Source organism: Podarcis melisellensis, assembly GCF_964234715.1.
Source record: "Podarcis melisellensis genome assembly, chromosome: 1".
Classification (NCBI taxonomy): Eukaryota; Metazoa; Chordata; class Lepidosauria; order Squamata; family Lacertidae; genus Podarcis; species Podarcis melisellensis.
In genome coordinates, this window is record NC_138528.1 from 44,272,481 (window position 1) to 44,295,491 (window position 23,011).

At 42.6% G+C, this 23,011-nt stretch overlaps 4 protein-coding genes across 8 annotated transcripts in view; 3 read left to right on the forward strand and 1 right to left on the reverse strand.

Annotated features, from left to right (window-relative positions):
- Positions 1 to 5,744, reverse strand: part of LRRC57 (leucine rich repeat containing 57) — a 10,765-nt gene extending 5,021 nt beyond the window's left edge. For both annotated transcript variants that reach the window (XM_081890674.1, XM_081890673.1), the window contains exons 1-5: positions 5,587 to 5,744; positions 3,205 to 3,385; positions 2,494 to 2,629; positions 1,653 to 1,921; positions 141 to 326 (exon numbers count right to left, since the gene is read on the reverse strand). In XM_081890674.1, the coding sequence (XP_081746800.1) occupies positions 141 to 326; positions 1,653 to 1,921; positions 2,494 to 2,629; positions 3,205 to 3,288 (675 nt within the window). In that variant the 5' untranslated portion in view covers positions 3,289 to 3,385; positions 5,587 to 5,744. The remainder of the gene's footprint in view (positions 1 to 140; positions 327 to 1,652; positions 1,922 to 2,493; positions 2,630 to 3,204; positions 3,386 to 5,586) is intronic.
- GANC (glucosidase alpha, neutral C) overlaps positions 1 to 23,011 on the forward strand; it is a 146,054-nt gene that overhangs the window by 122,867 nt on the left and 176 nt on the right. The window lies entirely within an intron of this gene.
- On the forward strand, positions 6,029 to 15,261 carry HAUS2 (HAUS augmin like complex subunit 2). Its single transcript, XM_081890751.1, has 6 exons — positions 6,029 to 6,225; positions 8,346 to 8,438; positions 9,709 to 9,778; positions 11,700 to 11,832; positions 12,827 to 12,935; positions 14,576 to 15,261. Exons 1-6 carry the CDS (start codon positions 6,136 to 6,138, stop codon positions 14,726 to 14,728), a joined length of 648 nt encoding a protein of 215 aa, XP_081746877.1. The 5' UTR covers positions 6,029 to 6,135; the 3' UTR covers positions 14,729 to 15,261.
- STARD9 (StAR related lipid transfer domain containing 9) overlaps positions 17,975 to 23,011 on the forward strand; it is a 109,847-nt gene continuing 104,810 nt past the window's right edge. For all 4 annotated transcript variants that reach the window (XM_081889451.1, XM_081889450.1, XM_081889453.1 and 1 more), the window contains exons 1-2: positions 17,975 to 18,490; positions 22,685 to 22,754. In XM_081889451.1, the coding sequence (XP_081745577.1) occupies positions 18,444 to 18,490; positions 22,685 to 22,754 (117 nt within the window). In that variant the 5' untranslated portion in view covers positions 17,975 to 18,443. The remainder of the gene's footprint in view (positions 18,491 to 22,684; positions 22,755 to 23,011) is intronic.

The following is a 23,011-nucleotide window of genomic DNA, read 5'->3' on the forward strand; positions in this document are numbered from 1 at the left end:
CGGGGCAAGGCAAGTAATTTGTGGCCCCTAACCCGTGGATTTGCGCCCCCTAACCCTAACCCCCAGATGTTGCGCCCGGTGCGGCCGCACCCCCCCCGCACCCCCCACGCTACACCACTGGGGGAGAGAACAGTACAGACCTTGTCATAGCCATCCAATTCTCGAAGTTTCTTGATTTCAAAGAGATTGCCCTCTACAGCAAGCAGAGAGATCTGAGAATCGCTGAGAATACTCTGAGGAAGCATGCTTAGTTCTAAACAGTTTTCTTCCAGACGCAGGACCTTGAGGCGTGGACAGTAAGATATCTGTGAGGAGATCTGGGAGATCTATCGTGCATCAAACAGGGAAAGGGGAAAAAAGTTATTGCTCTGCCACTGCTAAGTTGGAACATTCAGGACAGATAAGAGAAATCCTATCTTCATGCAGCTCATAGTTAAAACTATGGAACTTGCTCTCACTGTAGGCAGTAATGGCCACTAACTTGGGTGACTTTAAGAGAGGATTGGACAAACTCATGGAGGACAAAGCTATCAATGGCTACTAGCCATGATTACAATGCTCAGCCTCAATAGTCAGAGGCAAGAATGCTCAAAATGCAGATACACAAAACTACTGGGGAATTGACTGGGTAGCTAAGATGGACTCACTGCAGGAACTAGCACAGAGAGTTACAATGAAACATTCCAGCACTGAGTTTGAGTACTTAGTTATGAACATCACAGGGCCATGAATTTTGTAATTCCCCATTTCTAAGGTATCTTTATATTATCAATGCTGAGGGGATGGGGCTTGATCTGAAAACATCTGATTGAACATGATGGCTATGTTTGTCCATCCTGGCTAGCAGCAATTCAGTGCTTTGGTGTGATCTTGTTAAAAAAAAAAAAGTGTTACAAAAATTTCAATGCATTTTAAGACACGCATGCATAAAATTATGGTAATAGCACTGTTGTTTCAGCTTGCACAATATGCAAATCCAAGCCCTATAACACCAACCAAAAAACAACAACTCCATAACTTCAAGCAATCTATTTTCCCTATAGAACTGCCTCCAATGGGGTGAACCGTGTTGTACAAACAGCTTTGTGTTCTTCTTCCTTCTCTTTCCTGCACCATCCCCAAAAGCCTCTCTACAGAACATTGTGCGCTATGCTCTGTGTGTATGTGAAGGGGAGGAATCACCCAGGCTAGATTTCAGGTTATTTCCTCCCTCCCACTTCATTAAATATAGCATCCAATATCCAATCAGTCCCCCTTTAATCCTCTAAAAAGGCTTTTTGGAGGCTACAGGGGAAAGGAGGGGGAACAGAAGGTTCAGCTGCATGAGCTGTCTTCCACTTGTACAAGGTTTGAATGCAACTTCACTGGGGTATTGTTTTAATGGAATGGAATTAAGACTAGTTGAAGAAAGACATGATGTTCAAAGCATAAACGTTCTTCTCAACGTTCTTCTCAACAAATGGAAAATTGTGTTACAAAATAGAGAATAACCTAGCAGGTTTCCCATAGGGGCAAACAAAACAAAAGGAATATGTTAAATTTTGCTTGCAGCTCTAAGTGAGATCCCCATTTCAGTAGAATTTTAAGTGACGCTTGTGCTTTGAGAAGCTCTTTCCTCCTGAATGATATACACCTACAAAAACTTTCCAGACCTGGTTTTGATTCAAGTTTAGTTCAATGGCCTGCAAATCCCCAACTGTATCTGGCACACTCTGGATCTGATTTCTGGAGAGATCCACCACATCTAGGTGACGAAGGCTGCAGAGCTGGACAGGCACAGTTCGGAGCTTGTTTCCAGAAAGACTCAGGGTCTTCAGTGCCGAAAGTTGTCCAAAGGCAGCCGGTAACTGCGTCAGCTGGTTGCCGTTCAGATGCAAAGCCTCTAATTTTTTCAGCTTGCACAGCTCTTCAGGTAGCGCAGCTAGCAAAAATATATATATAAACAAATAAAATCAAGTTGTTCAGAGGAAAGAACAATTATAGTATAAAGGTCACTGTTGTGGAATCATACAGCACCCCATTGTGTTAGGATATAGTCAACATTTTATCTTACAATACATGAAGATATATAATGGATAAGCTACAATTGCCTGAATTAGTGTGCAGGCTCTACGTTCTCTTTGGAACTCTAGCTGTTTGTGGAAAAATGAAGGAGGAGAGGTAGGGCATGGTTAAAGGCAATTTTTCAAGTTAAGTGCTTGGTTCACAAGTCACGAGCATTTCAATAAGATGAGATAATTTTGAGTATCTTAGCAACCTGGAATCGCAATGGTGACAAATCTGTATTTGCAAGCTTTACAGCATTGTCTACTAAGCTGCAAAGCTTTTAACCATTGTATTGAGTTATCTCTATTAAACAGAGATACTCAGAGAAAGAAAATGATGGAATTAAACTTGTGGTAATATAGGCTGCAATCCTAAATATATTTTTCCTGTCACTAACTCCCACTGAATTTATTTCAGCAAGTTGATGAGTTATTTAAGAAGTCTTACTCAGCTTGTTGTGATTTAAAGCAAGGCTCTTCAACACAGAGAATTTCCCCATTAGTGGTGGTAGGACCTCAATCTTATTGTTCGACAAATCTATTGTTCTGAGGTTACTTGCAAGCTTCTGCAGATCTTCAGGAAACTGAAAAAGCAATTCAGAAATCATGTGAAAATTCCAGAACGACACAAACTGCATTGAGTATATGTGGGTAGGTAAGATAATAAAAGGTGCAGGCAAGGAGCTTTTTAGGTTTATAAGGTTGCAAGACAGAATTACAAAACTATAAATGGTGTGAAAAGACTGGAGGGACAATTTAACTTGGGAATATCCTCCAAAATTGAGAATTAAACCACATATTACACAAAAATTTTGTAATTATTTATCACAGTACTACAACAGGTAGCATAAGCAATGCAAAATCTTATATGATCCCATCCTATCTCACCTGAGTAGCAATGATCTAAGTTGTAATCCAAAACACATTTACTGGTGAATAAGCCTCACTAAACCCAATAGCTTTTATTTTTAGAGCTAGGATAAGATACATTAATTAGAACCCATTCAAATGACATTTCTATGCTTCTTATCCCACTAATATATCAAAAAATGATTTAAAAAAATTTAAAAACTCTTCAAAGCACAAATATTTCTCTCTGTCTCTTGCATTATGCAGTATAAAAGCATTTGTGGCACATGTTTATGATATAGGTTTTTACCTCAGAAAGGCCTTTTCCTGTCAGCTGGAATACTCCCGTTTTCTGTGCTGTCTCCAAATGCGCTTTTAAGGCACTGTTTCCCATCCTCCTGCTCTTATATCAGATGCTAACAAATGTGTGTAGCACAAGTCCAGCTGAGTCACTTTCATTCACGCCACATTAGGCAACATAAGTTTATGTTCTATTAAAAGGTAAATTTATAACACTTATGATACAGGATTATCAGTCACTTTTTCCCAGCAGCGCAATCATCTTTACAAGAAAAGAAAAGCACTATGCTATTTCTCAGGGCATAAGAAATCAAGCGTAAGTTGATGTGATCATCATGACATAGAGGGTGAGCAGGACAGTTAATGAAAAAGAACTATATGGAAATATGGGCATATGTAGTACGTAGGACAAAGATTTAGACAAAGACTGCAATACTGAATGTGTTTTAAGCTGTACTGAAAACAATTTGTTTCCAGGTTAGCATGTTGATGCTCGTAGTCCAAGAAGATTAAGGCTGCAATCCTACATGCACCTGTCTGGGAGTAAATCCCACTGAACTCAATGGGACGTATTTCTGAGTAGACATGCCCAGGTTTTTACTGTAATTTATTCGGCCTTGTAGAAAAAGCTCTACTAAGTAGGTTATGTAATCAGGCAGGCAGGCCCATCCAGTAACAAGCTTTATAATGTTAGAAGCCATGAGAACTTATTTATAGTCTACCCTAGGCTCAGCATATGCAAACCAGGGAATATGTCACATTCATAGGGGCTTACTTCTTGAGTATTAGATTTATTCATTGTTCTTCACAAGAAAATGTCTCAAAGCAACTTACAAATCCATTAAGAACAAGACAGTATTGACAATTGTTAAAAAAAACCTAGTACACAGTAAAAAAAAAAAACAGCTTGGCTCAGGTTATTGAGGAGAAATCTTAACCACAAGTTCGGTTTCGGACAATATGTTAAGTCAAACTTTGGTTTGGCTAAGCAAAAACCGGCTGGAGTAAAGTAGCTACAAGCTCCTCTCCCAGAGCCTGTGTGCTTGCACAGTCCAGGTAAGTCATAGTTAGCTTACCCTGTCGTGTGAACGGGGCCACAAAGAAATACCAGCAGTCACATAGGATGGTGGAAAGGTACTTGCACAACAGGTTCTAGCACATATCCCTCAACTAAGCTCACAAACTATTAAACTAATGAGCCAGCATAGAAAAAGATTTCTTTGTAAACATAGTTTTGATATTTATTCCTGAAAATTCCAGATTATCAAGTGATGAGTAACAGAGATTAATATATTCACATTCTTAAAGGATCAAAAGCATAGATGTTAGCAAAAGATACCATAAAATATTTAACCCCTCAATGGTTCCACTTTTTGTTTTCCTCAGTCCCAACTATTCTACAGAATACAGTACTGCAAACAAAGACTGCAGATTTGAGCTCACATAATTGATTCAAGTTTAGGTTCCACGGCTATAAGAATCACAAAGGCCTATGGATTTTTAACTTCCCAATGTCAACACTGTTTCTTTTCTGCACCACCCAAGTACTGGTATATGCATATAACAAAATCCTTATTCACTCAATAACAGTATTTAAACAATGTGTCTCAGTTCCCCTGAACCAGCTTTTGCCTGCTCTCAAAGCCGCCTCCTCACGCCTCTCAGCTGAAGCTGGGAAGAGAGGCTGTGGGTAGGTGAAGACAGTTCTGATCTAAATAAAGAGGACAAGATGAAACCCAGCTGCCTCATCTTCCTCCATCTCAGCTGGTGGAATTGAAAACAACAACACTCTGCCTAACTTTTCACTTCCACATATGGCTATCAAACAATATGCCATCTCTATCCAGCGAAGAGGCTGTATCCATCGCAGGCAATGCTCAGAGTAAGCCCACTGAAATTAATAGACATGACTAACACTAATTTCAATGGGTCTACTCCGAGTACTTGGATACAACCCAGGCGGACTATGGGTGGAGAGGGGAAAACAAAGCAGCATATTTATCTAAGATGGGCGTTGTCCAAGTTGACCTACGTTAGAGGGAAAGAGCCCAAGTTTATCTTTACTCAGAGAAGTCAGCCACACTGAACTCAATGCGACTAGGCTGCAAGCTTCAGGATACTGGCTTGGGACAGGAACCATCGCATTCAAACAGGACTTACTTCCGAGTAGAAACGCATTGTAGTGGGCTGCCCAGATGCGCTGCCACACAGTTTAGCTGAGTTTTTACTTCCCAGGTGCAGCTACTTTTAGGTAAAGATGCACAGGCTATAAACGGAGGGATCTCATCCCTGCTGCCCTAGTCCGATTTCCCTCCGAGGAAGGAGGACGGGAACCAGGGCTGTCTTGGGAGAACGACCTAAAGAGGTGGACAAGCACCTGAGCTTGTCTTACCTGCAACTACGCTCGCCGCCGCTTCGCATCCTAGCAACAAGCACACGCAGCACCAGAAACGCCAGCCGCACTGTTTTTAATCCCCCACGGCAAATCGCAAGCCCCGGATGACAGCACAACCCCGTCGCCTAACGTGAATAATGGCGAAGCCTCTGCCCGGAATAAGCTTGAGGTGGAGGTTCTCCGGGGGTGGACATTACCCACACGGCCGGGTTCACTTCCGCCAACAATCAACATGGCGGGAAGGGCCACGACGCCCGGGTGCCGTTGGGCTCCACAGGGTATCTGGTCTCGCCGCAGCCCGGTACCGCTATAAGTAGGCGCCAGGGAGGGCCGCGTCGGGGTTGCGCCTCATGTGTCGGGGGTCCCCTCATTCCCTGCCACAAATATATATATATAAAAGCAACCCCTCGTCTAATGTGCCGGTGAGCCGCTTGCCCGCACTCGAGATGGCGGCGCGAGTTTGAAAGGAAGCGCGAGAAGGCGCCTCGCATTCGAAGGCGAGGCGCGCGAGAGAGTTTCCGCGCGGCGGCGGACGCTCGCCTCGCCATGGCTTCTTCGAATCCGTGGGCTCCTGTGCAGCCGTCGGCGGCTGGGCTGCTGCTGGCTGGCTGCCTGTCCGCGGGTGTGGTGTCCCAGGTGAGACGGGCCGCTCTTTTTCTCCCTCCCCAGGTTGTATAAGTACACGTAACGCAAAACCATCATCTGAAATGTGTAAATACGCGCTATGCAAAACCATAGTCTCCAGTATGTTCGTTTCTGCCCAGGCTTTGGGAACGTGCTGCTGCTCAGTTTATTAGATTCGATTGCAATGGGATGGAAAAGGCGTATTTGAAGCTGCCTGCTGCTTTTAAAAGATGCTGATAATATCGATATCTTCATAGGCCGCCCAGTATGTTCTGTTCTGGCTGGCAGCATTAATCCAAGAAGTCAAGGGAGGCCCTTTTTGTAGCCTTGCTACCTGACACCTTTTGGAAAGGTAGCTTTTTGTCCTTGTTCCTTTAGTCCGGCTGCAACAGTGCTGGTGTGCTTGTGGTGTGTTTACTTTTGCTTAAAAGTATATCTAGGTGGTGGGCTTATTGTGAAAGAAACATGCTTACGATGGTAAAAAATATTAACTTCCACCCTAGTTGTAGTTTTATGGTTGTCAGCTCTTGTAGCTCTCTGGACCACCTGGATTGGATTCTGTTCCTAAATCGAAACGAAATGTCTTATTTTCCTTTCATTTATATCTTGCAGCTTCAGGAAAACTCTGCATGGTTATTTAAATACTAAAAGGCTGATCCACTCCACTCTGCATAACTGTGGATGGAGAATTCGCCTGAGTTCAGTAGGGGGAAATGGGGGTCTGTGCATGTGTAACCCTCGTTTTCAATTCCATAGAAGTCGCTTTTGTTCCAGAGCACAAGTAACTTACACAGAGCGAAACATAGAAAGCTACCTTATACTGAGTCAAATCATTTATGCATCTAGCTCAAAACTGTCAGTGCGTCTCCATAGTTTCAGTCTGGGCTCCCTCCCAGCACTGTCTGGAGATGGTAGGGATTGAACATGGCATCTTCTGTGTCCACGTGCAAAAGAGATGCTCCGCTACTGAGCCACAGCCCTTCCCCAAAGTGGAGGGAAAAGGCTTGACTGGAGGTATGGGCAGATACAGGCAACAACTGATTTACATGTGTCTGTCTGATGGAGGTGCAATTGCACATGTGTGTGTTGTGCTGAACCCATAAATGACCTGAAAACATCACTAAAACAGCAGAGTGGAACACTTTACACAGGCCTTGCTGATGCATGTTAGGGTCTGGAAGTTGGATGGATGTAATATGCTCAAACTGCCATGCCCCAGTGAACAAGCTGGCTGCTGAATTCTGTACCAGTTGCACCATCTTTAGAGGCAGCCATATAACATGTTGCAGTAATCTAACCTAGAGGTTACCAGATTATAGACAACAGTAGTTAGGCTATCCCTGTCCAGTTAGGGGTGCAGTTGAGCCACCAGCTGGAGCGTATGGAAGGCACTCTGCGCCACTGGGGCCACCCTGAGCCTCAAGCAACACCAATGGATTCAGAAGTATCTCCAAACTGCATACCTCCTCCTTCAGAGGAAGTGTAGCCCCAATCGAGATCAGGCAACCTTCTACCTATCTGGTCTGGGAAACCACCCACAAACAGTGCCTCAGTCATAGCTGGATTGTTTGTTCAGTTTGTTGGCTCTCATCCAGTCCATTACTGAGGTAATAAAAAGGTAAAGGTACCCCTGCCCGTACGGGCCAGTCGTGTCCGACTCTAGGGTTGTGCGCCCATCTCACTTAAGAGGCCGGGGGCCAGCGCTGTCCAGAGACACTTCCGCAGCACATGGAAACGCCGTTTACCTTCCCGCCAGTAAGCAGTCCCTATTTATCTACTTGCACCTGGAGGTGCTTTCGAACTGCTAGGTTGGCAGGCGCTTGGACCGAGCAACGGGAGCGCACCCCGCCGCAGGGATTCGAACCGCTGACCTTTCGATCGGCAAGTCCTAGACACTGAGGCTTTTACCCACAGCGCCACCCGCGTCCCGATTTACTGAGGTAATACAACCTAATAAATACCCCTCATAAATGTAAGGGTGACAACCAATCATGCATTTTCACTGGCTTGTCCTTCATTTCTCCAGGCAAAGACATTATGATTGCATCCTAAATGTATTTAAGACTGGAACCCTAATTTCAAGGAAGCTTGAATTGCTTATGTTTATTGAGAATTTCATGTTTCTGTTTCAGGAAACTCTGGATAGATGTGGAAAACCAGCTCCTTGCTTTGTTCGCCTCTCGGAGGCAGAACAAATTGCTGATCTCCAAGCTGAAATCAGTGAGGTAAAATAATCTTTGAGCATCAGAATAGGAGCTCTACTGAATAGGCCATACATACAATTTCCTCTGAATTGTAATAAATGATTTCATAGTGGTGAAACAGTACTATAGGACTATAGAGTTGTAGGAGCTTTGCACGCTATCTAGGCCAATGCATGAAATCCAGAGCTACAGTATCTCCACCAGATGACTGTCTAAGCTCTGCTTGAAGACCTCCAATGAGGGAGAGGCCACTGCCTCCTTATGTAATTTTCCTATTGTTGAACTGTTCTTACATTTAAGAGATTTCACCTAATATTCAGCTGAAACCAACCTTACTGTAACTTAGTTCTGCCCTTTGGAGCAGGAGAGAACAACTATTTGCCCTCCTCACCCTTAATCATCTTCATTTTCCTCCTCTTCACCTCTTTTAATTTGTCTATATACCCTTCTTAAAGTGTGGTGCCCAAAACTGAACAGTTTTTAGATGGACAAGATAAAGTGGAACTTAGAAACTGTGGTTTGATTAATGCATCTTAAAGTTGCATTTGCGTCTTCCCTCCCTTTTTCTTTGGCCACTACACCACTAATTCATTTTAGCTCATGATCGTATGTACTACTGCCAAACCAGGTATCCCCTTACTATAACTCGGCATTTCTTTCTTTTTCTGTTTTGCCTGGTTTCAAAAGATAATGTTTTCTAAAATATATTTTTCACTTGGTAAGAAACACTTCTTATCATGTGAACAGTATATTTTGAAATCAGTCCTATATATTTTTTTAGCCAGGACTCCCTCTCCCTCTTTGTTCTTTGGTGCCTCAACTGAGGTTGAGAAGCTTGTCAAATTATCACACCTAATCCTCTTCTACAGAGATGTGATTTAGTGACATAGCCATGAAAATTGCATTAACTAGGAATTTAGCTTGTAATAGTTGCACCTAGAACAGATTCTGTGTTCTCTACAACTACAGAGTTTGGATGCTGGAAAACAAAAGACAACTAGGAGACTGGAAGTCTTGCTAAAGCTGGAATTAAGGGATGATAAATTGAACTATTTTTTAAAAAGAAATTGAGATTTTAGTTAAATGCATTAAAAAATAAGCTTCCCACAAATCTTATCAGAAATAAAATTATGTTGTGGTTCCTGCAAGCATAGAAGAATTACTTTTATAAAAATACTTGAAAATGGTCAGGGTTGTTGGGGGTTTTAAAGCAGTTATGAATACAACTGTAAATACATTAAACATACTGCATGGATATAAGTGTATAAGTGTATCTATTTAATGTGTATAGATGAAGCTAGATGCTGAAATCCTGCAGATGGAAAAAGATACAGCAGACATTACTCATCCATTCTACCTAAGTAAGTATTTTGTTTCATGCTATTGTTTAATCCCCAAAACAGCACTCCTAGAAGATCAATCTTAAGAGTTATTTAGACAAAGCCTCACATCTTCATACTGCTGTAAGTATACTGGTGCCAGAGAGATTGGTTGAGTCACAAAGCTGCCATCTATGAACAAGATCCAGCATTGTGCCAGTGGACACAATGGGACCTACCTTTCTCTCCTCCCCTTTGCAGCCTGCTGCTGTCCCACATCTGGCCCACCAACCTTCCTAAACAGGTTTTTGGGTGCCTGGGAGGCTGCAACAGGAGAGTAGAAGAAGTCTGTTGAGGAAGTAGCGTACTTAACACACTTAACAGATGACGAAGCATCTAGCCGCCAAATTGAAAATGTTTGAACAGGAATGATCCCTGAAAAAGGAAGCAAGTAATTAGAGGTGTTTGTATTCATCAACTCCATAGATGCATTGCGCATATGCTGAACTGGGCATTTCATTCAGAATCCTGAGCGTTTCATTTAAGACAACTGTGAGCAACTTAAGCCAACCATCCAAGCCATACACTATGAGGAAAGACAAAAACATATCCCTAGGTTGGGAAGCAATTTGGCTTGGCAGCAGGTGGCACGCCATCCTGATACCACTTCAGTGATGAGTAGTTAGGCAAGTTGCATGAGGAAAATCCATACACCAGGGGGTAGGGAACTGGATCTGGCCAGTGGGGTGGATCCTAGGTTCTTCCACCTTGAGTGCAGGCAGTGTAGCATTTTGACAGGTTATTGGTTCAAAGCACTCTGGAAAGGAAAATCCAAGAGAAGTTGAAGTTACTGCCAGTCAGCTGATTGGTGCTGACCGACTCCAAGCTCTGCTTTCTGTGGTGGTCATCTGCGGTGTAGCACAGCTGATTCCAGCTTGTTTGTGTGAATCAGGCTACCTTGCCAATACACAACGAGGAGCACATTTTAGGGTTCCCAATTGTGCATAGACAGCTGTGTGTCCCTCACCCAATGTCACATATGACATCCTCAACCTCAGCCCTCCAGATGTTTTTGGCCTACAGCTCCCATGATCCCTAGCTAGCAGGACCAGTGGTCAGGGATACTGGGAATTGTAGTCTCAAAATGTCTGGAGGGCAGAGGTTGGGTATGAAGCAGGTTGGTATGGTTTCAGGGAAACAGACTTAATGGGCCAGACAGAGACCTGAGGTGGGCCTAATTAGACCTGCAAGCTGGAGGCTTGCCATACCTGCCATACATGGACGCCATTCCTCCAAAACCCAAAACTCTTTATTCCATGCAAGCTACTAAACATTGCATCCATAACTATGACAATCCTACATGTGTTGGGTGAAGGCGGAAAGTCCCAAGATCTTGGGAAATGGCTCACAAAGGCTACCATTGTTGACTGAAATGAGCAGAACCAAGAATAAAAAAATAAAATAAATGTAAGATGTTCTTCACAGGTGTATGTCTGAAACATTAAGGCTGTAATCCTGTACATATTTACATAGGGACAGGTCCCATTGAACACAGTGGGCATAATCGCCCTGCATTAATAGAGAGTACAGTACACATATTTGCACTGGAGGGAAAGATTGAGAATGGTGGACAAATGACCCTTTTCACCAGTTTGTCTGCTGTTACTTGTCCTGTTATCAAGGGTACACAGCATTCCCTAGGATATACTTAGAAACCTGTGGTCTTTAGTTCTCAGCAGCTGCTGCTTGCTTCCATGGGGGTCTCTTGATGTGATTCACCTTGCAGGTGCTGTGTGAGCCACACACTTTTGTTGGACAACCACAGATTCACACAGCATGCTACCTGTGTTTTGGAAGCCTGTGTTTCAAAGCATAACATTACGTTTTACAAAGAACCTGCTCTCACTTCAATTCATGTTTAAATCTGAAAGTTTTCCATTTTTTTAAAAAAATTAATCTGTAGCTCAGAAATGCCAGGCTCTGCAAGCGATGAACAAACACCTAGAAGCAGTGCTGAAAGAGAAATGGGTTCTTAGACAGAGGCTAATGAAACCAGTGCGTCAAGAAAGTCTGCCTATTGAAGCTATGTACCACAGGTAACAAACTGCTTTGTTATTTTACTTACATGTTGGGTACTCCTCATTTCTTTCCAGATCAATAAAATACATTGGGAACAAAATCCAATTACAGTTAAAACTGCAAATGATGATGCTAAAACTTTTTTTAAAAACAAGTTACTGCAGAACTCTAAACAGCCACAATCAGTTCACTTCTGCTACCAAATAACATCCTTTATTTCAATTTTCATCAAAGGTACACTTCAGACATATATTCGGTGTATCACAAATGCATTTTATTTTAACCATAGTCACTAACATTCTTACAAGACACACAATCCTTACTTTATTCATTACGTTTTTCTTTTTCCTTTGTTTCCTGATAAGTTCCTATTTTTAATCGCAGCCTGTTTTCTAAATCTACATTAGTCTGACAGCTAAATTATTCTGAATCATTTATCAGCTCAGTCCAATTCATATTAAGGCATTGTTTCTGCTATAACATTAAAATTAATTTTCTAAATAGCTTTTGTGTTCTATTTTCCCTTCTTAATTCTCATCCATGTTCATTTAATGCATTTCATTAAGGACCAATAAAGATCAACCACTCAGCGATAGTAGGTGGCTGTTTTTCCCAATATTGGGCTGTTCAAACATTTGCTGCCATTACTAAGTAATATATTGGTTCAGTGTCATTTGTCTGTATCTGTTTCCAGCACCATCAGTATAGAGTCAACTGAAATTTCTCTTCCTATTATCTCTTCTGGGGGGCGGATTTCCTGTTAGAAACCAAAACATAATAATAACAACAACAACAATAAATAAATAAATAAAATAAAAAATAATAACAATCGTAACGTGAATTATTGAGCAATCTCCCCTCCCCTTCAAATCCCCCAGATTATATTCACTCTTTTACAGTGCTAACAACTTGAAATATTCCTAGGTGATACATATATTTAGCCTCCATAGTGTGAAATATCACCTCACAAAGATATTATCATTTTCTGTTGCATTTTTCTTTTTCATGCAGGCATGTAGTAGAATTGTTGGTGTCGGCAGTGGCTTTCATTGAAAAACTAGAAACCCATCTAACTACAGTAAGGAGCATTCCTCAAATACCTCTAGTTATGAAAAACATGGTGAGTGGTCTGTCATATAACTTTTCCTAGTTTCCTTTGATAGTAAAGTACTGGCTAAGAGCATGGAAGTCTTAGCTGGAAGTCACAAGTTCGAATCTCACCAGGCTATGGATTCCCTGGGTTTCTCACTCAGAATGCTGGCTAATAGGCCTGTACCTGACATAAGGTATATGAAGCACTGTGACTTCTGCTTCACTTCACACTAAGCTTCCCCTGGAATTAGAGAAACTGTGAATCTGTATCTCTGTCCTTGAAGAAAGGAGCTTCAATTGCTGAATCAATTGATCAGAAAGTTCAACTCCATTTATTTGAGTCTGAATAGTGACTGGTTTTCTGTCCTGCTACAGATGTTAATTTCCCGTCAGTGCTAAGATGATTGTATTATCACTAATTATTGCTTTAAAAAGCCAGCATATCACTGTTAACAGCAGTCAGGTATCATTCAACTGATACCAGAAGCAAGGGAAAGCTTGAGTGAATAGATACGTGTTTAACAGCTGGTAGAAGCTGTTAAATAGGTGCTTGCCATATCTCAAGAGTAAGAAGGGTCATTGCTAAGGCTAGGGACACAAGATGAGCCCCTGCAGTGTGGCATAACTAATGTTAATCTTGACTTACCGTAATAGCAACCTTAGCCTTTCTTAATACCCATGTGTGCATTACATACAGTGGTGCCCCGCAAGACGAACGCCTCGCAAGACGAAAAACCCGCTAGACGAAAGGGTTTTCCGTTTTGGAGGCGCTTCGTAAAACGAATTCCCCTATGGGGTTGCTTCGCAAGACGAAAAAATCTTGCATCCCCCCGCGGGTTTTTTTCGCTTTTTTCGCCCTTTTCTTAAGCCGCTAAGGCGCTTATCAGCTGTTCCGCTGATAAGCCGCTTAACAGCTGATCGCTGGAAGCCGCTTGACAGCTGTAGCGCTAATCCGCTAAGCTGTCAATGGGCTTGCTTCGCAAGACGAAAAAGCCGCTATACGAAGAGCCTCACGGAACGGATTAATTTCGTCTTGCGAGGCACCACTGTATCTGCCAGGTGAGGATTACACAATGCATCTGATAAAGTGGACTCTGCTCCACAAAAGATTATGCCAGGATAAATTTCTTAGTCTTTAAAAAGTAAAGGGACCCCTGACTATTAGGTCCAGTCGTGGCCGACTTAGGGGTTGCGGCGCTCATCTTGCTTTATTGGCCGAGGGAGCCAGCGTACAGCTTCCGGGTCATGTGGCCAGCATGACTAAGCTGCTTCTGGCGAACCAGAGCAGAGCACAGAAACGCTGTTTACCTTCCCACTGGAGCGGTACCTATTTATCTACTTGCACTTTGACGTGCTTTCGAACTGCTAGGTTGGCAGAAGCTGGGACCGAGCAACGGGAGCTCACCCCGTTGTGGGGATTCGAACCGCCAACCTTCTGATCAGCAAGTCCTAGGCTCTGTGGTTTAACCCACAGCGCCACCCACGTCAATTCTTGGGTTTCTGCTGTAACAGACTAATATGGCTACCCCTAAAGCTATATGAAGGAATCTTTCCTGGAGTACGTTGACAAATACCAGGGCAGGTATGCTAGTTTCACTTCCCTTGAGCAGCAGTCCCTGTGATGAGTTCATAGAATGCTAAAATACTTGTTTTCCTATTTCATTCCAGGACAGTGCACTAACAAAGATGGACTTGTTAGTAACAGACACAAAAGCACTGGCAGAACAAATACTGGAGTGGAGAGAGAAAGTAAAGGAGATCTTTGAAAACTCACAGCTGACTGCTGAATCAGATTCCTGGTTCAGAAGTATAACTCTGTAATTGTACACACTCCCCACCATGCCTTTGCCTTCCCGATTCTTGGGCTACTTAGCCATTTGGTGTATAGATAAAATGCATGTCTTCTATCACATTTAAAGTCACTTGTGTTTGTCTGAAATATATATTTGTACGTAGAAATACTGTAGTGCCATATTAGAAACTGACAATGGATGTTAAATGGCCCTCTTGAGGAATATTTTAAAGAAGCAATTTTATTATGTTGCCTTAACAAGACCAGCTTCATGTACATATGTTTTATATTTTATAGAAAATGTTTTATATAAACATTATCTATTTTAAAAAGTGAGACCACTCATATCTTGGTACAAAACTTCAATCAAAATACTGGACTATAGACTCTTTTGTATGGGTGGGAAAGCTCTGGATTCCACCCTGTCCTAATGTGCATATATGAAAATCTGTAGCTTGATACCTTTATTTACTCTTCATACTGTTGAATACTGTACTAGAAAATAATGCAGAGGAAGAGTATGGGAAACAGTATTCCGTTAGTAATAAACAAACTAAATAAATACTTTTTCCTTAGTTTGTATTTGGGGGGGGGGAATAAGCAACCATATACAAATAAGCCTGTCACTGTGCTAGCAAATGCCTGTGTTTCATAATCCTCCATCAGCTATGCTTGATTCATTATAGCTTGTTATGGCTCATCATCAGTCTCTCATCTCCATCTGATCTCTGTTCCAGCCGCTGAGAGAAAGCACAAGATAGATGTCCTGCCATGTAAACAGCATCCTTAGGATATCAAGACTTGTTTTCTCCCAGTGACAGGACCTGGGTTCTTTTTCACATGTTAAAATAAAAACTACAAGCAGGGAACATCCCACAATAAACGCCCGTATGCATACAACCTGGCAAGCAGGCATTTGTGTGTTTATAACCTAAACATGCTTTCTCAATAGAAATGGATGGGTAGTGTTTATTTCACTCTCATACATTGAAGGTGGCAATTCTAACTTTCGTAATCCTTATATTTGTTTGTTCCTAAGTGGCATGTAGGTAAATGTGTAAATTTGCCCATGCAGTTAGCCAGTCCTGTACACATTTCCTTTGAACTAAGTTGTGTTTTATTGAATTCAGCGGGATGTGTATAGAGACTTGCAGTTTTTAGTTTAATATGCTTCAAAGACATTCATTTCAGTTCTTGAATTTATTTCTGCTTAATTCTCTTTAAAGCAGTTAACCTTACTGATATTAACAGACAACTTAAACTATACTAATTTAAGCAGATATTTCTATTAGAGTACATTCACAAAGTTTACATGATGCAACAACAGGACATAATTTATCAGCAGAGTCCTAAGCATGTTAACTCAGAAGTCAGTCTTATTAAATCCGAAGAAATTTACTTCATCAGTGTGTTTAGGACTGAAGCCTCAAATCCAGAGTGCTACAATTTAATTTAAAAGAAATGAACACAGCACCTGAGGTTTCAGATAAGATAATGAAAAGCAAATAGAATTTCCCAAAAACCTTGGTTTGTATTGAGAGTTGCAAAACATTGTGGGTCCGTGATCCATGCATTGCACTAGATGTTTAAATAAAACTAGCTGGTAAATTCCTACATGTTACACAGATTGTTACATATGAGCAATCTCAAAATCTTTTCACAAAGACATGATGGCAAATGGAACTTCATACCGTTATATGCTGTCTGAGAAAAAGGAAGACAACAGTGGTTGACTCTTGACAGGTGATGACAACATTGAACAGATAACTAGTAACCACACAAATTTGAATGGTCATCTCTAATGGTCTTGGTGTGCTGGTGCATTTGTCACTAGGGGGCATAATTGTGAATGGTTCCCTTTTGTTACCAGTAACAGTCTGAAAGTTTACATGCTTTCCATCACACCCCCGCTTTATTTTTAACTTTTAACTATCAACTCACAGTGTCGTTTTGAACAAGATTATAGATATCAGTATTGTCGCTATATTGCAAAATGGAAACAATACTAAACTCATGGTATTGTGAAGGCAAATACCTTAAAGACACTAAAGCTCTCTGAAAGTGAAAAAGTGCTGCATAAATAGTATTTTTAGCAGTATGAAGATAACTGTACAGTGTGAACACACTCTGCCTTTCCTAACAGATAGAAGGTGTTATTGTATTCACCCAATACTGTGTCATCTGCACTGGCTGTCAGTATACTTACTAGATGAAAAGCTAGTGCTTCCCTCTTAAAAGCATTCCGTACACTGGGCCCCATATTTCTGTAACCACCTCCCTAGTATTAACTATGACACTTAGTTACTGAGTCAGACCAACTTATCAGGAACATAACGGGGCCTTTCCTTCATCAGTTGCTCCAAGGTTTTGGAATGATTTCCCCTCAGAGGTGTGCAGTTTCTCCTTAGTGGGTAGCTGCACTTTATATTTTTGGTTTGCCCTTTGAGTTTCATAATTTAATTTTGTATGGTTTTGTTAGTATAAATCATCTTGAACCTTGTAAAGGTGGCTACCAATAATTTTGTTGCAATACAAAATTTATTTTGTTGTAATACTACATAAGCTGACTCTTCTACCTATGTGCAGTATTAGTTTGGGTATCTTTCTAGGGAAGTTTTATATATGCGAGGATCTGCATTTTAGCATCTACTCATGTATACACTATAGAGTAGACCCAAAGCAGCCAAGGATCCAGGAAACATGCCATCAAGAGTGTTAGATGAGGCTCAGAGCAGTGGGCCCACAACAGATAAAGCTCAAATTGCAAGATGGGGTGTTCGGGTGGTGAACAAAGGTGTGTGTCACAGCAGCAAGCAGAGAGTGCCAGTCAGGTAAGATCAGTCATGGGGTCAGAAGGCTCCTTGTGGCTTACAGGTGTATCCATGTATTGGTGATCAGTTTCTGGTCGACTCTATTGCCCAGTACCGTAATTGCTGGCATTTTTGCAAAGAATGCTGGATTAAGAACTTAGGCCTGATTCAGCAAAGGCGGTTTACTCCGTACCTTTAGGATGGCTTACTACAGAATTATGTGCCAATCGCACTTGACCTCTTTCTAAATAAAACAATGCACCGAGAAGATTGCTGTTCAAGGAAGCACGCCATCCTTGTTCTACGTGTTATTAAGCGAGCCAGAACCTACCTCACCACAGGTGCTGTTCTTGAGAAGCCAGATGTGGTTTATTTTCTTTTTTGACGCACATGTCTCACCCGCATTGGGGTGAGATATTGCTGGACTTTCTATTATTATTATTATTATTATTATTATTATTATTATTATTATTATTATGGCGTTACCCAGCGCCCTCTTTAGGCCAAGAGTGGAAAGTTGTCGAGTTAAGCGTATTTCCATACTCCATGAACTTCTCTCAAGTTTCACCCTGACATGGAGTATTCCACACCCGCCCAGAAGTTGGAGCAGCCGGCCACTTAGCCGCAGACCCAGCGGCTCACGGAAAACGGAGGGAAATTGGAGACACCCGCTTCCCTCAGACCGGCCCAGCAGCAGCAGCAGCAGCCGCCCCTCCCTCCCCATTTCCTCTCCTCTCCCCAGGCGGCCAGGCCCTTCCCTCAAGAGCAGCTGCGCTGTGCTGGGCGGGGTCGGGCCGCGTTTCCCCTGCCCAGGGCTCTGCGGAGAGCCGAGGCGCTCGGAGGAGGACGGCGGGGATGTGATGCGGAGTCGTGGCTTCGGTGGCCGCGGTGGAGGGGAGGAGGGGGCGCCTTTTGCTGCAACTCAAGACGGGACATGGCGAATGTCAAAGTGGCGGTGCGGGTCCGGCCTCTCAGCAAAAGGTGGGCCGGGGGTGGCGCTGGGGCGGCTGAGGGTGGCAAGAGAGGGAGTCGACCTCGAAGACGCAGACACACGTCTATGTGCACAAAGGGTGGGAGAGGACGCTTTTTGCACGCACGCGCCGCCAACTTGTTTGCACCGTAGCGCGGCTTGCGCGCATGTGGGACCGTTATGTGCGGCGCTCGCGTCTCCTATGTGGAGGAGCTGCCAGGTGTTAACATGTGCTGGTTGCAATGGTTGCGTCGCTTGCAGAAAACTTGGGCAGCCCAGGAACTGAAGGGCTGGGCTGGGCTGAGGGGAGGCGGGAAGCTGGTGCTGCGACGTGATGGGGCAAGAAAGGTCGTAGTATCGCCTCGCTCAGCCTGATGTTGTGGGACTATAAACTATATTGTCCAGTAACGGGAGGAGTGATAGGAATGCGTGGCCAGAGAGAAGGGAGGGCTGGGCATCAGTGCAAAAGGTGCAAATGGATCATAGGAGCCAAATCCTAGGGGTCGGGATTCCCTCAACCCCCCAGTAAAATATTTGAGGGTGCAGTGCATCCCCCCAAAAGTTGGGCATCACCATTGAAATGGTGTGCGCACACTGTGTCTTGTGATAGATTGTGTGGGGTGGGAGCGACCTGCCCCCCCCCCAATATTTTATTCAAGTTGGCACCCCTGAAATGGAGACGGGTTGTGTCAAAGGGGGCCATAAGAAGTGTGGCACATTTCTGGGCAGTCTATGTTTAGGTATATAGTACTCAAAACTCCAGTGAGACTTGTTTATTCCCATGAAGGAAGCATGCTGAGTACGCTATGCTTTGTCTACATGATATATTTGTTATAGGAATGCTCTGCATTATTAAAAACGAGTTTTGAGTTCATAACAACTTGGCTACAGTTGAATTATTTAAAGGCCTTTCCAGGCAGTGAGTTTATACTAGTGTATTAGATGTGCAATTGCTATGGGATCCAGTTGTCTTCTCCCAAGACTCCACTTTTGTTGCTAAAATATTGCATTTTCCACTCAAACTGCACACTTAGGACTCTGATAATGTGATTGGTTTTTTTCCAGTTGCCATGTTCACTGCTTTTGTGATTGCTTCATGGAAGACAAAGTATAATAGACAATCGTAGAAACTGTACCTGCGGCGCCTAAAGATGAGCAAAACTAAACTTCCCCATGCTGTTTTATAAACTTGTTATTTTTAATCACTTGATGTCCGTGGTTTCTGTGCCCTCGCAGGAGTTTGCTGTTCCAGTGATGGAGTGCTCATCTAACATTACTTTATAATTATCAAAAAACTTGAAAGGCAAGCTACTCCTCTCCTGACAGAGCCCTGCCAGTCCAGAAAACCCTAAGTTGTTACTTAATTTATTGATGAGGGCACATTCTCTGGCTGTGTAAAATGCATATCCTGGCTGAGTGATATGACCACCTTAGGCAACAGTTCCTGGGGGATAGTGATGGTGCCCCCTGTCTGTACCATTCTGTTGCAGAACAGAGCTGCTTGACTTCACATGGCCTGTTCTTCACCCTCAAAACTAGCTTTTCTCAGGTGCAGTGAAGGACATTTCATTGCTAGTCAAGTCAACCTCCATCCATGAATTGGTGAGGGCATTATCTTTTCCTGAAGCACCCAAATAGGTCATGCTCCCCATCTATTATTATATGAGGAGAAAATATTGCACTACTGCCAATGGACAGTGGCTAAAGTGCTAAGGATAAAATTTTGGGGTCTCTGTTTCTACTATCCAGTAATGGGAGGTCTTTCCATTTTAAATATAGAAATGCTGATGATGTTACCATAGATAGAACTAGGTCATTTCTAAACTTCTGTAATATTTCTACCTGCACCAGTGGCTTAGCTTGGGGGGCTGTTGCCCTGGGCACATTTTTGAGGGGGCACAACAAGGGAAGCTACGCCTGGGCTGGTCTTTGGGGCTGGGGTGTGGGGAGGAGCCGCTCCACTCCCAGGTCAGGCCTGACCCAGGGGCAGAAGTGTTTAAGAGGTGGCAGCACTGCCCCTCTCCAATGCTGTGATCCCTTGCAGTCGCCCATCGGTGGCGGCACTGCAGCTGAGGGAGGGACGAGCTTCATTGGCCACTGTGCCTTGTGGGCCCAAATGGAGCTCCTTTCTCCCTCCGCACACCTGGCACACAGAGGGACGAGCAAGCTCCATTGGCCATGTCCCCACGTGTTGCTCTGCACCCAGAGCACAGAGGAGCAGGCTTCATCAACCCTGACCCCGCCGGGGCTGTGGACAAGGTGTGCCGGGTGTGGGGGTGCTGTGGGGTTCCGCAGTGGGCTCCTTCTCCCTCTACCCCTGCTCCCAGTGCACCCTGCTCCCTGCGCTTGCGTCCACCCACCACGGCTGCTATGGGCTCAAGCAATGCCGCTAACCAATCCTCTTCATTCTCCCTGCTTTGCAGGCTGAGTTTATGCATTTAGCAATTCCACACATACTAAAAGCTGATGTACAAGATTGCAAATTCAGTTCTCATACGTGCTGGAAAGACCATTGTGTGAGTGAGTGCCTGTGTCTAATGGGATGATTAAAGCCATGTGTACTGTGGAAATTTGGGGAGGGTGGGAGAGAGAAAACTTTGGAGTGGTTGCAAAACTTTGTATGACTAGTAACGTAACTCCTCCTCTGGAGAAAAGAGAGAACAGCAACAAAGAAACAGATGGAATATTTCAATATGCCGCTTGCTTGTTTTACTACTTTCATTTTTTTTATTAACTTGGGTCATGTTTTTGGACCACTGACCCTTATAATAAATAGCCATTTATGTCCTAGGTGGTATAGATTCTTCAGCCTTTAAACAAATTCAAGTATACTTGAATTAAGCAGCGTTTTAAGATGACTTGGGCAACCATGTCTCAATCCAGAAAGTTAGAAGCAAATCTTAACATTAAATCCTGCATTTTTATGCTGGAACTAAGTAATGCAGCTTCCATAACCAGCTTCCAGGAATCAGGTAATAGTGAAATTCTGGTGCCTCTGTACGATATTCATGTAAATCATACTATGAGCAGACCCATTCAAAACAATTTGCTTGTCTATTTATTTCACTGGGCTTACTCTGAGTATGTTTTACTTGGCTTGCACTCTCTGCCATTAATCAGGAGAAAACCAAAATAAATTAATGCAAATGAAACAAGGGAATAGCTCTGAAGTTTCTTCACAGAGTAAACTCTTAAGTCCAGGGGTCAACAAACTTTTTCAGCAGGGGGCCAGTCCACTGTCCCTCAGACCTTGTGGGAGGCTGGACTATATTTTGAAAAATATATATGAATGAATTCCTATGCCCCACAAATAACCCAGAGATGCATTTTAAATAAAAGGACACATTCTACTCATGTAAAACATGCTGATTCCCAGACCATCTGCAGGGCAGATTTAGAAGGCGATTGGGCCTTAGTTTACCTACCCATCCTTAAGTCACACTCTGTTTCTGAGCAGGTCTTGTGGTACTTCTGCAGTTTTCTTTAATGGAGAAGTCTCATAGCAGCATTATTTTTTTCTGCCTTGACCAGTACTCTTGAAGAGATTTAAGCTCCCAGCTTTTACCTTCAAAAGGCAATCTGTGTTAACTTGCCTTTAATTTGTGGAAACTAAATAGTGTCAAACTTTGGGTAGTTAGTTTATATCATCTGCTTCTGTCATCATCTGACTTTTAAAGCATATCTAAATACTTTTAGAAAATCTCACAAAAGTAAAAATAAAATAATTCATTTGAATTTAAGACATTTATCTCTCTTCATGAAAAGTATTCTTCTGTTTAAGGTTATGGTTGTTCTGTTACTTTTTCTACCTTTAAAGTTCTAAATGTATAGAATATGTGTTGGTGTATGTGACTGAACTAATGGTTTTCCATTAACTTAATTCTCCTGATTGTATTGTTTGCTTCAGAGTCGTTTGTGAATGCATCTATAAACAATTTTGACCATTACAAAATTAGGACTATAAGCAAGTTATTACATAGCAGAACGCAGAAATAAGGGGACTGGGCCCAGTGAAGTTAAACATTATCAGGTACACTTTACTTTGAGAGTGAAAAATACTCTTAAACTCACTCCTGTTTAAACCAGTGCGACCTGAAAGTTCTGAAACATGCCCATAATGTTTTAATACATATCATTATTGTTTTTTAATACAGAAAAGCTTTGTATCTTCATAGCTATATAATTTGTTTTCATCTGATTTTCAGAGAGCTCGCAGAAGGAAGAAGAATAATTGTAGAGGTTGAAGATAGAGTGGCAAAAGTCAGAAACCTAAAGGTATGCTTTAATTTTTATTTTGGCATCTGAAAAGCCTGACATCTCTAGTGCAATTCTTGTTGCCTGTAGAGACAATGTGGTGTAATGGATATAGCATTAGACTTGGAACAGAAGAGGCAAGGATTTATTACTATTTAGCCATGAAGTTTGCTGGGTGAGCTTTGACCAATTTCTTCATCGAAGATGCATCACAGGGTTGTTGTGAAGGAGAAAATGGGGCCAACCTATATATGCTGCCCTTTGAGTTTATTGGGGAA